The sequence below is a fragment of the Delphinapterus leucas genome, chromosome 20, assembly GCF_059928025.1.
Source record: "Delphinapterus leucas isolate spDelLeu-1000000601 "Yukka" chromosome 20, BTC_Dleu_Yukka2, whole genome shotgun sequence".
NCBI classification, from domain to species: domain Eukaryota; kingdom Metazoa; phylum Chordata; class Mammalia; order Artiodactyla; family Monodontidae; genus Delphinapterus; species Delphinapterus leucas.
The window spans coordinates 24985559-25003377 of NC_143148.1; the positions used below are offsets into that span (position 1 = coordinate 24985559).

Genomic DNA, 17819 nt, shown 5'->3' on the forward strand with positions numbered 1-17819 from the left:
TGTTATTTAAAGTAACTACTTAGTCTCCTTAAGTCATTTTTGATGTTCCAGTCATTGAGCTATGATACAAACAGCTATCCATCCATTCTGCTTCATTTTATGTATTTTTTCTGTACTGAGCAATTCATGAACACCCATTAAAACTATAGTACTGTAAAGTCCTTTTTCTTTCAGAAAGTATGATTGGATAGCTTAGGGAGTTAAAGCATAAGGTTAATGAATAGGAGATTGTAAATTTAGTTTCCATGCTTGCCAGTTAATTTTTTGGATTCCATGGTGGGTTTTAAATCACCTAGTCCAAACCCATCATCTTTTCTAGGAAAGCTTTCATTTATGCAATAAATAGCTTTATTACAAACTATCTCCCAGGTAAACATGACTTTACTTTAGTTCCCGTAAGTAAGTGTTGAGGTAACGCCTTGCAAGAATCAAATTGGTGAATGTTCTGTTTACAGTCACCTAATATTAATATGTGCATTAGCTAATCATGGAATAATTTTCTGATAATGTCTTGTGCCAGTAAAATACTTTTAATTCTTACAACATACGTATTATATTTGCCAATAAATGTAAGATCACAATAGGAGTGTGTTTCTGTTTCTAAATAGCTTGCTGTTGCCAGAGTTTTAAATAACCAGTAAATAATAAATTAACATATTTGTGAATTTCAATTAAGTCCAATTATTCAACCAATTGCATTGGGAAAGAAAATTAAAATGTTAAGAATTTGACCTTTTCTCTAGTCCAGGTACAGTGTTTCTTTCTTTTGTAATGCTTTATTTAGAAGACAGTTTCCAAATTCATCCCTTAGCTGTCTTTTTGCATCATTTTTAAACATAGAACCTTGGACTGGCTATATTATGTATCTCCTCCAGTACAGAATTTTTTATGTTTTTGCCTTTTGAATAAGTTATTTTCTCTCACTTCTCAAAATACTGTGAATAGTCTTAATAACACATATACCTCACACTGTAAGTGGAAGTTTTCTGGTATTGCTAGGTTAAATGCCTGTAAGCGTTGGTGCACTGGGGGCTAATGGAGACTCCTAGGGCATTGGGGACACATCCTTAAGCAAAAAAACCAGTCGGCAGTGAATGTTTTTGCATGCATTGTCAGAGCATATGACTCCTACGGGCTCTTCTAACTCTTAGGTTCTGAGAATTTAGAATTCTTATGCAGGTACTGTTTGGTTTCCATTTGAAGTATGCAAGAATAGATATGATTGTGCTGGGTGCATGTGCAGTTAGGAAGCTGCCTTAGGTTCTTAACTGGTTACCTATTATTTCAAATAAACAACCCCAAACTTAGAAGCATAAAACAACAACAATCTTTTATTATTGTTAACTCTCATGGTTCAGAGGGTTGACTAGGCTAAGCTAGGGTGCTTAGGGTCTCATGTGTTTGCCATCAGTTGTGGCTGGGGCTAGAGTCAACTTTGAAGGCTTCCTCACTCAGGTATCAGAGTGTTGACTGGGACTTTGGCAGAAGCTGTCTGCCAGAAGACCCATATATGAAGTTTTTCCATATAGCTTCCTCACAGCATGGTGGCTAGGTTCCAAGGTTCAGTGTCTCAAAACCCACAGGCCAGGTGGGAGCTGTATTTCTTTTCATGACCTAGCCTCGGAAATCATGCAGCATAACTTTCACTACATCCTGTTTGTTAGAGTCAGTAAGCCCAGGCCATATTCTAGTGATTCTCCACCTTGTGATGGGAGAAGTGTCAAAGATTTTGAAGACGTGGGCTTCCCTGGTGGCGCAGTGGTTGAGAGTCCGCCTGCCCATGCAGGGGACACAGGTTCATGCCCCGGTCCGGGAAGATCCCATATGCTGCGGAGCGGCTGGACCCGTGAGCCATGGCCGCTGAGCCTGTGCGTCCGGAGCCTGTGCTCCGCAGCGGGAGAGGCCACAACAGTGAGAGGCCTGCGTACTGCAAAAAAAAAAAAGATTTTGAAGACGTGTTTTGTTTTTTTTTTAAACATCTTTATTGGAGTATAATTGCTTTACAATGTCGTGGTAGTTTCTGCTGTATAACAAAGTGAATCAGCTATACATATACATATGTTCCCATATCTCCTCCCTCTTGCGTCTCCCTCCCTCCCACCCTCCCTATCCCACCCCTCTAGGTGGTCACAAAGCACGGAGCTGATCTCCCTGTGCTATGCAGCAGCTTCCCACTAGCCATCCATTTTACATTTGGTAGTGTATATATGTCAATGCTAATCTCTCACTTCGTCCCATTTTACCCTTCCCCCTCCCCGTGTCCTCAATGCAGACGTGTGTTAAACCACCACATATTCTTCATTTGGACTTTATTCCTTCTTGTCATTTCTCTAAAGTGACTTTGGCTATGAAAAGAGACTGTGTCCCTTGTCTTAAATATACTAGCAGTACCACATGAATTGTTATGGAATTTGTTTAACCTGTGGAAGCATCAGGTACTTCTTCAGGCAGTGAAAAGCTAGATAGCAGATTTGAGGCAGTAGGGCAGTATCTTAATCCCAGATTATTGGCTCAGTTGTTCTTCAGAACCAGGGTAAAATGATCTGCATAGATTCTAGTAGGGAAGAGAGTTTTCACCAAAGAGAAAGTAAGGATGCATTTGAAAGCCACTTACACTTCATCTCTCAGGGCTTAGTTTCCTCATTTTAAAAGTAGAGGGGATAAACAAAAGAAATGCAAGACTTGTACATCAAAAACTATAAAATATTGTTGAAAAAAATTAAGACATACAAGAATGGAAAGATATCCTGTGTTCAATGTACTCTGTATCAAAAATCTGTCTTTTTTATACAAATTGACAAACTGATCCTAAAATTTATATGGAAATGCAAGGGACCCAGAATAGCCAAAACAACATTGAAGAACAGAGTTGGAGGAGTCACACTTTGCAACTTCAAAATTTACTACAATAATGAGCTTACTGTAGTTATAGTAATCTTCTACAATACTTTAAAAGTGTGGTACTGGTATAACAACAGATATAGAGATCAATGCAGTAGAATTAATGATCTAGAAATAAACCCATCTATGGTCAGTTGATTTTGACAAAGGTACAAAGATAAGTGATAAAGAGTAGTCTTTTCAACAAATGGTGCTGGGACAACTGGATAGCCATATGTAAAGGAATGAATTTGGATCCCTACTTCATATCATGTACAAAAATTAACTGGAAGTGGGTCAATGACCGGTAGTAAGAGCTAAAAGTATAAGACTCTTAGAAGAAAACGTAGTTGTAGATTATTGTGACCTTGGGTTAGACAAGGTCACACCTTAGCTATGACACCTAAAGCACAAGTAACCAAAAAAAAAAAAAAATTTTTTTTAAATATGTTTTTGTGTGAACAAAAGTTTTCATTTATCTGGGATAAATGCCCAGTAGTTCATTTGGTGGGTAGTTGCATGTTTAGATTTTTAAAAAACTGCAAGCCTGTTTTTTAGAGTTCCTATATTGCTTTACATTCCTACCAGCAATGTATGAGTAGTGTAATTTCTCTGCATCTTTGCCAGCATTTGGTGTTATCACTATTTTTTGTTTTAGTTACTCTGATTGGTTTGTAGTGATAGCTTATTGTGGTTTTAATTTGCATTTCCTAATGGATAATGATATTGGATCTTTTCATGTGCTTATATACCATCTGCATATCCTCTTCAGCAAAATGTCTCATGTCTTTTGCTCATTTTCTAGTTGGATTATTTTTTATTGTTGATTTTTGAGAGTTCTTTATATAATTCTCGATACTAGTCCTTTGTCAGTTCTTTGTTTTGCAAATATATCCTCCCAGTCTGTAGCTTGTTTTTTTGTTAGCACAAAACTCTTATGAAATCCATTTTATAATTTTTCCCTTCATGGATTGGGCTTTTGGTGTAAAGTCTGACAACTCTTTGCCTAACCCTTGATTCTGATGATTTTCTCTGATGGTTTGTTTTGCAAAAGTTATATAGTGTTATGTCTTATACTTAAGTTCATGATCTATTTTGAGTTAACTTTGTATAAGGTGTGATGAGACTTAGGTTGAAGTTCTTTTTTTTTTTTTTTCCATATGAATGTCCAATTGCTTCAGCATTATTTGCATCTGTTGAAAAGGCCATCTTTCCTCCATTGAAATGCCTTTGTGCCGTGTTAAAAATAAAGTGGACATATTTGTATTGGTCTCTTTCTGGGTTCTATGTATCTATTCCTCTGCTAATACCACTGAGATGATCATGTCAATTTTCTTCTTTAGCCTACTAATATGGTGGATTATATTGATTGATTTTTGATTATCAAACTAGCCTTGCATCCCTAAAATAAACCTCACTTGGTCAGTTATGGTGATAATTCACTCCACATATTGCTAAATTCCATTTGCTAATTTTTTGAAAAAGGATTTTAATATCTGTATTCATGAGAGATACTGGTCTATAGTTTTCTTTTTGTGTATTGTCTTTGATTTGTTTTGGTATCAGCTTAATGCTAGCTTCATAAAATGAACTCTGAAGTGTATTTTTCCCTCTATTTTCTGTAAGAGATTGTGTAGAATTGGTGTCAATTTTTCTTTAAATGTTTGGTAGATTTCTTCAAGGAAATCATCTATGTATGGAGATTTCTTTTTTGACCATTTGAAAATTATGGATTCAATTTCCTTAATAGTTGCAGGGCTATTCAAATTATTTCATATCGGGTGAGTTGTGATAGTTTGTGCTTTTCCAGGAATCAATTCATTCCTTCTAAGCTATGTGCATCAAATTGTTCAGAGTATTTTCTCATTATCCTTTTGATGTCTGCAGTGTCTGTAGTGATATCTCCTGTTTTATGCCTAATATTGGTCACGTGTGTTTTGTCTTATTTCTTTGTTAGTCTTTCTAGAGGTTTGTCAATTTTCTTTTGCTCTTTAAAGAATCAGGTGTTTGTTTCATTCATTTTTTTCTGTTTTCTGTGTTGAATGTCATTGATTTCTGCTGTTATCTATGTTATTTCCTTCTGTTTGCTTCAGGTTTATTTTGCTCTTTTTCTAGCTTCATTACATTGGGCTTAGATAATTGATTTGAGGCTTTTCTCTTTGCTAATATATACATTTAGTGCTGTTAATTTCCCTCTCAGCACTTTAGTTATACTACATAAATTTTGATGTTAGATTTTCATTTTCATTCAGTTCAGTCTATATTTTTATTTCACTTGAAACTTCCTCCTTGGTTCATGTGGATTATGTAGACAGGTGTGTATTGTTTTCTTTACAAGTGTTGGGAGATGTTCCTGTTGTTGTCCTATTATTGGTTCTAGTTTGATGCCATTGTGGTTAGAGAACACAGTATGATTTCAGTTCTTTTATAGACTTGAGATTCTGTTTATGGCCAAGGTATGATCTCTTGGTATATGTTGGTGGGCACTGGAAAAATATATATATATTCTTGTTATATAGAATTTTATTAGTTGATTTGTGCTGCTATAACAAAGTACCATAGACTGGGTAGCTTAAACAACAGGAATTTGTTTATTATAGTTCTGGAGGCTGGAGTATCCAAGATCAAGTTGCCAGCCATTTCTGTTCTCTGGTGAGGACTTTCTTCTGATTTGCAGATGGTCAGCTTCTTGCCATGTCCTCTCATGGCAGAGAGAGAGAGAGAAAGCAAGCTTTCTGGCATCTCTTCTTAAAGGGATACTAATCCCCAGACTTCCCTGGTGGTCCAGTGGTTAAGACTCCATGCTTTCACGGCAAGGGGTGCAGGTTTGATCCCTGATCAGGGAACTAAGATCCCACATGCTGTGTGGCATGGACATACTAATCCCGTTATTCATTGGGGCCCCACCTTCATGACCTAATCTAAGCCAAATTACCTCCCAAAGGCCCATCTCCAAATACTTGGGCTTGGGACTTCAGTTATATGCTATCTTTTGCTTTTTTGCATGATGCTTCTTTTTAAAATCCTTTTACTTTCAACCTGCCTATATTGTTGTATTTGAAATTAGTTTCTTGTAGACAGTATATAGTTGGGTTATGTTTTTAAATCAGCTCTGCCAATCTTTCTTTTAATTGCCGTATTTAGACCTTTTACATTTAATGTAATTATTGATATGTTTGAGCTTAAGGTTTACTCTCTCTCTTTTTCAGTTCTCTGTTTTCTTTTTCCTACCTTCCTGTGGGTTCTTAAACATTTTTTAGAATTCCGTTTTGATTTCTCTATAGTGGTTTTGAATGTATCTTTTTTATAGCTTTTTAGTGGTTGCTCTATATTATTATGTATACATATGTACTCAGTATATTGATGTCATCATTTTACCAGTTAGAGGGGTTATAGAAACCTTACCTTCGTTTGTGTCATGTTACCCTCCCCCATTTATTATAATATAATTATCTTAAATATTTCCTCCATGTACATTTAGAACCATAGTGTTATAACTTTTGCTGTAACTGTCAAACATAATTTATAAAACTCAAGAGGAGAAGAAAAGCCTATTGTATTTATCAGTATTTTTGTTTACCATATTCTTTCTATCTATCTATCTAGCATTTCCTTTCTGTTTTGAGAACTTACTTTAGTCATACTTTTAGGGTAGATCTGCTTGTGACAGATCTCTTATTTTTCCTTCATCTGAGAACGCCTTGCTTAAATAAATAGAATATATTTATTGGTATAAGGTTCTAGGTTGACAATTCTTTTCTTTCAATGCTTAAAAACTCTTGAGTCACATCCTTTTAGCTTTCATGGTTTCCTATAAGTAAGTCACTGTTATTTAATTGCTTTTCCCCTGTGGGTAAATTGTTTTCTCTGGCTACTTTCAAGATTTTTCTTTGTCTTTAGTTTTCAGAAGTTATGATGTGTTCTAGAATGGATATTTTTATTTTATTCTGTTTGAGTTTCACTCAGCTTTTTGTCTCTTGCTAATTGGGAAAATTTCTGCCATTGTTTCAAGTGCTTTTTTTTTTTTTTTAACTCTGTCCTTTCTCTCCTCTCCTTCAGGAAGTCCAATGACATGAATGTTAAATCTTTGTTAAAGTCCCACAGGTCCCTGAGGTTCTCTTTGTTTGTTTCTTTTAAGTCTAGTTTCTCTCTTTTGTTCAGATTTGATTATTTCTTTTGTTTTATCTTCCAGTTTAGCTATTCTTTCTTCTGTCTCCTTCATCCTGTTCACTGAGCTTTAGATTATTGTATTTTTCAGTTTAAAAAATTTGCTGTGACTTTCTGTTTCTTAGCTGAGACTTTCTCTTTTCATTTGTTTCAGTCATACTCACAATTGCTCACTGAAACCTTTTTGTCATGGCTGCTTTAAAATCTTAGATAATTCTCACATCTCTTTTGTCTCAGTGTTTCTATCTATTGATTGCCCTTTTTTATTCAGTTTGAGATAGTCCTGTTTCTAGATATGATGAGTGGTTTTTAAAATTATTATTATTGAGACATGGATTTTGGGGGTATTATAAGACCCTGGGGACTTTACATTTTTATTTTAGCTGTAGTTTTTGCCACCACTCTGGCAGGGGAAGGGAGTAGGCACATCACCCCATTACTGCCAGGTGAGAATGTAAGGCCAGGTTTTTTTTTTGTTGACACCCAAGATGGAGACTCTTCATTACTGCTGGGTCTGGGTTGTTATGTCTAGCTCCCCAGTAGGCTTCCATTAATACCTCCCTGGCTGGGAACAATGGAAGTACCTCATTACTGATTTCCAGTTGACCTCCACTTACATGACAGGGAAAGGGTGTGGCCGCTTTACAGCTGGGCATTAGTGAAAGTTTTAATTCTCCACTGGACGTCCTCTGGCACCATCCCAAGAGGAAGGGGAGATTCACGTAATTACTGATGGGTGGGAATGAAAGTTTAGGCACCTTATGTGATCTCCACTGACACTGAAGTGTGAGAGGGGAGACTTTTGTCATCCATCGGGAATGAAAGTCTTGACTTCCTCCTTGGATTTTTCTGACACCACCACAACTGAGGTGGTTGGATGTTGGATGCAGTTCCTCATTATAGACTCAGGAGCGTAGAAGTCTAAATTTCCCACTCAGCATTTACAGGGGTGGGTGGGAGTAGGGTCACAGTTTTTTTGAGTGGTTATTGTCTAAAAGTTTTCTATTTTTCTAGGCTGCCCTTTTCCTGGTCCATTGGCTTTTGTTGGGGATTTTTTGTATGCACCTACCTACATTTCCTAGTTGTTGGTTTCTTCAGCTCTAAGTCTGGTATATATGAGGCAAAAAGGATACTCAGGAGACTCACCATAGTGCTGTTCCTAGAATCCTGAGGTTCCTAGGCAGTCTGCCTTCTTTCCATTTTTCTGAGCCTTTTTATCTTTGTTTATGCAATGTCCAGGGTTTTTCATGGTACTTAGATGAATAAGGAAAATTATGTCAACTCCACCTTCCCGTTCATGTATTTCATTTAATTTTTTCAGTCTTTTGTTCCTTTTTATTGACAAGTAGTATCCCATTGTACAGATAAATCACAGTTTGGTTTATCCATTTTCTGTTGATAGGAATTTGGGTTGTTGACAGTTTGGGGCTATTAAAAATAAACCTGTCATGACTATTTGGATCCAGATCTTTTTGTTAACATATATTTTTATATCTCTTGGAAAATACCTGAGTAGAATTCCTGAGTTATATAATAAGTGTTTTAACTTTTTAAGAAACTGCCAAACTGTTTTTTGAAAGGAATTTACCATTTTTCATTCCTACCAATAATGTATGGTAGGAATTTCAGTTGCTCCACATCTTTGTCTACACTTGGTATTGTTAGTATTTTTATTTTTAATCATTCTTATGAGTATGTGGTAATTTTAATTTGTATTTTCCTGTTGACTAATTTTATTGAGCATCTTTTCATGTGGCATTTATGTATCTTCATATATCTTCATTTTGAAGTGTCTGTTCAAGTTTTTTTCTCACTTTGAAAATGGGTTGTTTGTATTCTTACTGAGTTTTAAGAGTTCTTTGTGTATTCTGGATACAAGTCTTTTGTGAGATATGTGTTTTACAAATATTTTCTTCTAGAGCGTAACTTGCCTTTTCATTTTATTAATGGTATCTTTTGAATATCAGAGATATTAATTCTGATGAAATCTAATTTATCAGAATTTTTTATGGTTAGTGTTTTATGTGTCTAAGAAATTTTTGCCACTTCAAAATTGAGAAGATTTTTTCCTAGGTTTTGTTCTAAAAGATTTATAGTTTTAGCTTTTACATTTAAGTCATGATCTATTTCAAATTAGCTTTAGTGTACACTGTGAGGCAAAGATTGAGGTTCATTTTTTTTTCCATATGGATATTTCATTATTCCAACACCATTAAAGACTATTCTTTCCCCATTGAATTACCTGGCTCTTTGATCATATACATATGGGTTTATTTCTAGACTATTTTATTGATTTATATGTCTGCCCTGACCCATACTATACTGCACTGATAATTGTTGCTTTATGGTAAGTCATGAAATCAAGTAGTCCTTCAGCTTTTTTTTTTTTTAAGGAATAAATAGCTTTATTTAAAACCAAGAAGAACTGCTCTACGCTACCACAGATTCTTCTCATCTTTTCAGAAATTTCTTCTTTTGCCTTCATAGTTATGGAGCTCTTCTGCCTCCGAAGTAGTCCTTCAATTTTGCTCTCCTTTAAAAAAACTTTGTTACTAACCCAGGACTTTACATTTTCACATACATTTTAGAATTAGCTAGTCAATTTCTACAAAAATGCCTGTTGATATTTTGATTGGGATTGCATTGAATCTATAGATCATTTTGGAGAGAACTGACATCTGAATGATCTCCAGTTTTCCAATCTGTGAACATGGGATAGCTCTTTATTTATTTAGGTCTTCTTTAGTTTTTTCAGAAATGTTTTTCAGTGTTCAGGTCTTGCATATATTTTGTTAAGTTTATGCTAAAATATTTCATGTGATAGTAAGTGGTATTTATTTTTAACTTTAAATTTCCAGATGTCCATGGCTAGTTTGTAGAAATAAAATTGATTTTGATAGTGATCTTGTCTCCTGGGGCCTTGCCAGATGTCCTTAATAGCTCCAGTAGCACATTTTTGTAGATTCTTTAGGATTTTCTATATCTGTGATCATATTGGCTATGAGTAAAATCTTATAGTATGAGTCACTCACCTTTGTGCTTTCACTTTTGTAATAAAAACAAAAAAATCTGTTCCTTCTCTTAGCTCATCTTTGAGGTCCTGGATTTCACTTTATTCCTATAAACTGCATTGCTTTATCAATTCCAAGGTATTTTAAAACTTAAAATAGGCATCTGAGAGTTAACGTGTCAAAAGTTTCTCAGGTATGCCAATTAGGACATTGAATTATAAGTTTTTGTTTTCCTCTCTTTATCTTCCACCTGATCACTATCTCCATACATTAATTATCCTTTTTTAAAATTGAAGTATAGTTGATGTACAACATTATATAAGTTGCAGGTGTACAACATAGTGATTCACAATTTTTAAAGGTTCTGTTTCATTTAAAGTTATAAAATAATTGGTATATTCCTTCCCATTCACGTATTTTAAAGTGTTTCCCACCTATTTACTATCCTATAGTAAAATTAATGCTTACTTGTTTAACATTTCATGTAAAACAACCCATAGAAAATATAGATCGTGATGACATAAATAGCTTAGAACAGTGGTTCTCAAATTTAAAGTCCATTCAAGCACGTGGAGGGCTTGTTAACACCCCAGTCCCAGAGAGCAGTGAGAACTGGCAAGTTTCCAGGTAATGCTGCTGCTCTGGGAACCACACTTTGATAATCACTGCTTTAGAGAAATGAAGACAGGTCATTAATTTTAAATGATTAATGGAATATGCAGTTTCTTTGAGAAAAAAACCAAAAAATTGCAATAACTAAAATAAACTAGATATTAGATCTAAAATATTTAAAGGTTGATATTTATCAGATGACAGTGTCATATATTTTTAATGAAATTTGGGTCTTCCCATTTTCCAGCACTATTGTATGAGGCATTTGAGAGGCCAAAGGGGTACACATTTTATTTCAAAGAGAAGAATATAGCAAAAAATGAGAAGTATGATGATCATTTGCTCTGTGAGCATAAAATAATGCCTATTTTATTGGACCCTAAGCAAAGAGTATTTGAATGGGTATATTAAACTACACTCTGTGGAAAGTGTATGGCATGCAAAATCTTTTCTAGGGCTCAGAATTGACATCAGAAAAGCTCTGTTAGTTGATCAGAGCTAATGATGCCCACCCTGGTGTTGCTGTGCACATGTCATCATAGTACACCTTCCTCTAAACTTAATCTTTTTTTTTTTCCTTGAGTTAGTGAATATAAATGATACTGGAGTTAAGACTACTCCCATCAATAGTATGACCATTTGTCTAGATCAAAGTGAACTTAGAAATATTTTTCCCTGAAGGTCACTAACTATAAGAAAGGAAAACTAAAATAGTGAAATGTCAGACTAAAGTTTCTTAGACATCATTCTTCTTAGGGAAGATGTTATAAGTGTTAATAAAGAAACTTGCCTATGAATATTCACCAGATAATGGTTCTTATTTTGTAGCCAGATGCATCAGAGTTATAAAGTGTTTCCTTTTCTCTTGCAGCTCTGTTGGCTTAGCAAAAGCAGCTCTAGAAGCAATTAATGGATTCAACCTCTTTGGCAACCAGGTAAAAAAACAGCAATAGCAACAACAGACTTTGATTATTTTTTTGAATTGCATGTTTAATTAATTTGGCCATTTATTAACCAAGTCATTCATTATGATCCGAGAATGTCTGTAATTTATATAGCAGCCCATGGTTGAACAACCTTTCCTTTGAATATGGTTTACTGCTTAAATTTTAGGTTTCTAACTAAAAGAAGATTGCTTAATTTAAAAAACCCTCTTCATTAAGAATTCTCATTTTCTTTCTTCGTAACTTTTCCCTCTAGTCTTTTTCTTTTTTTTTTTTTTTTAGATTCCATATATATGTGCTAACGTATGGTATTTGTTTTTCTCTTTCTGACTTACGTCACTCTGGTGTCACATGATACCTCATTGTAGTTTTGATTTACATTTCTCTAATGACTACTGATGCTGAGCATTCTTTCATGTGTTTGTTGGCAAGTTGTATATCTTCTTTGGAGAAATGTCGATTTAGGTCTTCTGCCCATTTTTGGATTGAGTTGTTTGTTTTTTTGATATTAAGCTGCATGAGCTGCTTGTAAATTTTGTAGATTAATCCTTTGTTAGTTGCTTCATTTGCAAATATTTTCTCCCATGCTGAGGGTTGTCTTTTCGTCTTGTTTATGGTTTCCTTTGCTGTGCAAAAGCTTTTAAGTTTCATTAGGTCCCATTTGTTTATTGTTTTTTATGTGCGTTTCTCTAGGAGGTGGGTCAAAAGGGATCTTGCTGTGATTTATGTCATAGAGTGTTCTGCCTATGTTTTCCTCTAAATTTTATAGTGCTTGGCCTTACATTTAGGTCTTTAATCCATTTTGAGCTTATTTTTGTGTATGGTGTTAGGGAGTGTTCTAATTGCATTCTTTTACGTATAGCTGTCCAGTTTTCCCAGCACCACTTATTGAAGAGGCTGTCTTTTCTCCCTTGTATATTCTTGCCTCCTTTATCAAAGATAAGGTGGCCATATGTGCGTGGGTTTATCTCTGGGCTTTCTGTCCTGTTCCATTGATCTATATTTCCATTTTTGTGCCAGTACCATGCTGTCTTGCTTACTGTAGCTTTGTAGTATAGTCTGAAGTCAGGGAGCCTGATTCCTCCCGCTCCATTTTTCTTTCTCAAGATTGCTTTGACTATTTGGGGTCTTTTGTGTTTCCATACAAATTGTGAAATTTTTTGTTCTAGTTCTGTGAAAAATGCCAGTGGTAGTTTGATAGGGATTGCATTGAATCTGTAGATTGCTTTGGGTAGTATAGTCATTTTCACGATGTTGATTCTTCCAATGCAAGAACATGGTATATCTCTCCATCTGTTTTTTATCATCTTTAATTTCTTTCATCAGTGTCTTATAGTTTTCTGCATACAGGTCTTTTGTCTCTTTTAGGTAGGTTTATTCCTAGGTATTTTATTCTTTTTGTTGCAGTGGTAAATGGGAGTGTTTCCTTAATTTCACTTTTAGATATTTCATTATTAGTGTATAGGAATGCCAGAGATTTCTGTGCATTAATTTTGTATCCTGCTACTTTACCAAACTCATTGATTAGCTCTAGTAATTTTCTGGTAGCATCTTTAGGATTCTGTATGTATAGTATCATGTCATCTGCAAAGAGTGACAGCTTTACTTCTTGTTTTCCAATTTGGATTCCTTTTATTTCTTTTTCTTCTCTGATTGCTGTGGCTAAAACTTCCAAAACTATATGGAATAATAATGGTGAGAGTGGGCAACCTTGTCTTGTTCCTGATCTTAGTGGATATGGTTTCAATTTTTCACCATTGAGAGTGATGCTGGCTGTGTGTTTGTCATATATAGCTTTTATTATGTCGAGGTTAGTTCTCTCTATGCCTACTTTCTGGAGGGTTTTTCTCGTAAATGGGTGTTGAATTTTGTCAAAAGCTTTTTCTGCATCTATTGAGCTGATAATATGGTTTTTATCCTTCTGTTTGTTAATATCGTGTATCACATTGATTGATTTGCATATATTGAAGAATCATTGCATTCCTGGAATAAACCCCACTTGATCATGGTGTATGATCCTTTTAGTGTGCTGTTGGATTCTGATGCTAATATTTTGTTGAGGATTTTTGCATCTGTGTTCATCAGTGATATTGGCCTGTAGTTTCCTTTCTTTGTGACATCTTTGTCTGGTTTTGGTATCAGGGTGATGGTGGCCTCGTAGAATGAGTTTGGGAGTGTTCCTTCCTCTGCTATATTTTGGAAGAGTTTGAGAAGGATTTCCTCTAGTCTTTTGTTCAGCTTTCACATTTTAAAATACTCCTGGCATTATATACCATATATTTTCCATGTCAGTTCCCTCGTTGGTTTCAATTTAATGTATATCCATGTATATGTCATGCAAAGGGGAACTTGCTTAACATGTGAAGCCAAAGAATTGGAAATCGTGATCCTAGCTTAACCCTCAACTGGTTGTAATCATATGTCTAAATCTCATTTTCTTTGGGATAAAAGGGAAACCCTTAGGGTTGCCTTAAATTTTTAAAAGATCTTTGACCAATTTCTGCCCCTAATCAGGTGACCATGGATTGAGTTGTCAATGGAAGGAATAATATGCAGCAATAGAGGTTACCTCTCTGGATCAAGAAGTAAACTAATTTTCTTAGCAATTTTTGTAAAGATTCCAAAGATGAGGCGGCAAAGGAGGTGTTCAACTAATACTATAATTAACCTTAAGCTATTAAAATGCTAATTAAGTCAGTGAAGATACATTTTAGGAACTTATGCAGACATGTAAAATGTGATATGGATTTTGTTATGGCAATTATAATATTGATACCATGTACCTCAAGTCTTGCATTTAGGAAAGTTTCATGTTGGAGCATGGTGACACAACTGCCTCTCTTCCTCTCCCTACATACGTAAACTCTCTTCTCACTTCAACTTCCTCTGGAGGAAGGATTCTGGTTAAATCCAGGAAATGAAGGATTAAGAATGACCACAGACGTGAAAGGATTGGGAAGAGGGGAGTAGCACCTCATTCTGGGTGCCCAAGAGGAGACTCTAAATCACCCACTTCCCACACTCTTTTTCTCTCAAGACCTCTGGCTGGAGAAATTGAGGAATCAGATCTCATGGGGGTTTGGGGGTATATGAACTTGTTGAAAATCATGAGAATTAATATGCTTCTCCTGGAGATTCTTGGTGTCTCTGGCTCTGATCCCTTGGCTTGTATCAACATTTCTGTCTCTCTGAAGAGTCAACATACTCATGGAAATCCTACATGTATCCTTCAATACTTTTCATTTCCTTCTCCCCCCTGCCTCACTCTCAATACATTCATTTAAATATGTGTGTATGTATGAATATGTGTGTGTATGAGTATATAAATATTTAGAGAATATATGTATATATATATTAGATAAGGAAGGAAGAAAGGAGTGTGTGAGTGGGAGTGTAATCTGCCATAAAAGAATGCCATTGTATTCAGTGTCACGAGGTAGAATCACTGCATACTCTGTACTCCTACCAGTGAATTTGTGACTTTGGCTAGGTATTTACCTAAGTCTCAGCTTCCTCATTTAAACGAATAGAGATATTGACACTAGGACCTAACTCAGAAGGTAGTCATGCAAATAAAAAACTTAGCATAGTGCTTGGCAAAGATTAAACCCTCAATAAGTGATACCTCATGTTATTACTAGTGAAGTGCTGGTAATACTAAGGAAGGGTAATAAAGCCATTGGACTCCAAAATTTCTCAGGGGTATATCAAGGAGACTGAGAAGAGTCACAGACTAAACTAGTAGTGTTACAACAGCAGTGTGGCAAGATGCAGGTCTTGCTCTTCTGCCTTCCATGGTAACCAAGTAGTGAGATGAATGGAATTGCATGTCTAGGTCAGCTATTATAAAGTAGTGGTCAGCTCTTTTTTTTTGCAATCATGCCATCTCCTTTGATGTACCTGAGTCTTAGTGTATACTGTTTACATATCTAGTATGCATCCTCTCTACCTACATATATACCCACAAACATATATGGTACCTTTCTTAACTACCTATATTTCAGGGCTCTGCCTTCAGCCTACTTTTCCCAGGAAGCTTCTGTAGATTTGTTAGCCATAATTCTAAAAGTACTGAATTGCTTTACTATGCATTCTGATTCTGAGTTGTAAATATACTGCTGGTATTGTTCCCCAGCCATAAATTCTCAATCTTGGCTGCACGTTAGATTTGAGGAATTTAAAAAACAGTACTGATGCCTGGGCTCTACCCCTAGAGATTCTGACTTAATTGTCTAGAGGGAGGCTGTGGTGTTGAGATTTTTCTAAACTGCCTGGGAATTCTAATGTGCAGCCAAGGATGAGAACAACTGCTCTCAGCAGAGTTAACATTTGACCTTGTTTAGTTCATGTCTGTTTCCAGCAGAGCTGTGCACCAAATGTTTGCTGACTTGACCGTTTCTTGATTATTTCAGGTAGAAATATAGACAAATAAGGTCTTATTCCTTTAGCCACACAGATGTCACATTTGCAAGTAGGGCCTCTCCATCTTCCAATTTTTTTGGTAATATCAGAGTATCCTAGTTTTACAAATTCCCTTTTATCTTTGTTTCTGATGTGGAGAATTACAGAAACCTGACTTTGAAAATGTTAAAATTCCCACCTCTACAGCAGTTAACTTAAAAATGTACTTGCTAAACAATAGCACATTTAAAAGTGCATGTGATGTTTTTAGTGTTTAATCATTTTATAATATCACTCCATGTACTTAAAAGATCTGTGGTCTAATTAAAAGTCAGTGGCCAGGGACTTCCCTGGTGGCACAGTGGTTAAGAATCCGCCTGCCAATGCAGGGGACACGGGTTCGAGCCCAGGTCCGGGAAGATCCCACATGCCGCGGAGCACCTAAGCCCAAACGCCACAACTGCTGAGCCTGCGCGCTAGAGCTCGCGAGCCACAACTACTGAAGCCAGCACACTAGAGCCTGTGCTCCACAACAAGAGAAGCCACCACAATGAGAAGCCCGTGCACCGCAACAAACAGTAGCCCCCACTCACCGCAACTAGAGAAAGCCTGAGCGCAGCAATGAAGACCCAATGCAGCCAAAAAAAAAGAAAAAAAAAGTCAGTGGCGGGAAAAAGAACTGAGATAAAGAAAGTTTTTTTTTTTCAAGTGAAGACCTAAAGAAGCATCCTCAAGACTTGAGGGATTTCAGGTCTAATGAGTATTCTCAATTATTTCTGAAGACTATTGATACAGTGTTTTGGAAGACCTGATCATGTATCTTTAACTTAATTAATTTAGAGCTTCAAAAAATAGTACATCCGGGATTGGTGGCAACTCAGAGAGTCATAGATCTTTCGGGCTGGAAGGGCCCTTCTCTCAAAATGAATAGATTTGAGGTGGATTCTCACAGGTCACATAACAGAGAGGCAGAACCAGGAATTAAACCAAAGCCACTTGGTAATGAATCTGGAATATAAGATATTAGTACAGGAAATCTTGGATCTTAAATGCTTTCTACCTTTAGTGGTAAAAGCTATGTATTATCTTTGAAAACTCTTAAGCCATTTTCTTCTTTTTTAAATTAAATTTAATTTAGTTTAATTTTTTATTGAGATGTCATTGACATATAACATTATATTAGTTTCACTAATATAATGCCCACTCTTGCCACTTTTATTCAACATAGTATTAGCCAGTCTTAGCCAGATAGGAAGTCTTAGCCAGATAAATTAGGTAAGAAAAAGAAACAAAAGGCATCCAAAATTAGAAAGGAAGAAGTAAAATTGTCATGATTTGCATATGGCATGAATATGCATATTATATATAGAAAACCCTAAAGACTCCATCAGAAAACTGTTAAAGAACTAATAAGCAAATTCAGTAAAGTTGCAGGATACAAATCAATACACAAAAATCTGTTGCATTTCTATACACTAATAATGAGCTATCAAAGAGAAATTAAGAATACAATCCCATTTACAATTGCATCAAAAAGAACAAGATACCTAGGAATAAATTTAATCAAAGAGGTGAAAGACCTGCACACTAAAAACTAAAAGAAATTGATGAGAGAAATTGAAGACACAAATAAATGGAAAAATGTTTCATGCTCATGAGTTGGAAGAATTAATGTTGTTGAAATGTCCATAATACTGAAAAAAATATACAGATTCATTGCTGCATTATTTATAATAGCCATAATATGGAAACAACCTAAGTATCCATTAATGGAGGAATGGATAAAGAAATTGTGGTGTGTGCA

The 17819-nt window shown here is 35.6% G+C and overlaps 1 protein-coding gene across 9 annotated transcripts in view; it reads left to right on the forward strand.

Annotated features, from left to right (window-relative positions):
* Positions 1-17819, forward strand: part of PHKB (phosphorylase kinase regulatory subunit beta) — a 208101-nt gene that overhangs the window by 74937 nt on the left and 115345 nt on the right. For all 9 annotated transcript variants that reach the window (XM_022555124.3, XM_089902984.1, XM_022555122.3 and 6 more), the window contains one exon: positions 11542-11605. In XM_022555124.3, coding sequence (XP_022410832.2) covers positions 11542-11605 — 64 coding nt within the window. The remainder of the gene's footprint in view (positions 1-11541; positions 11606-17819) is intronic.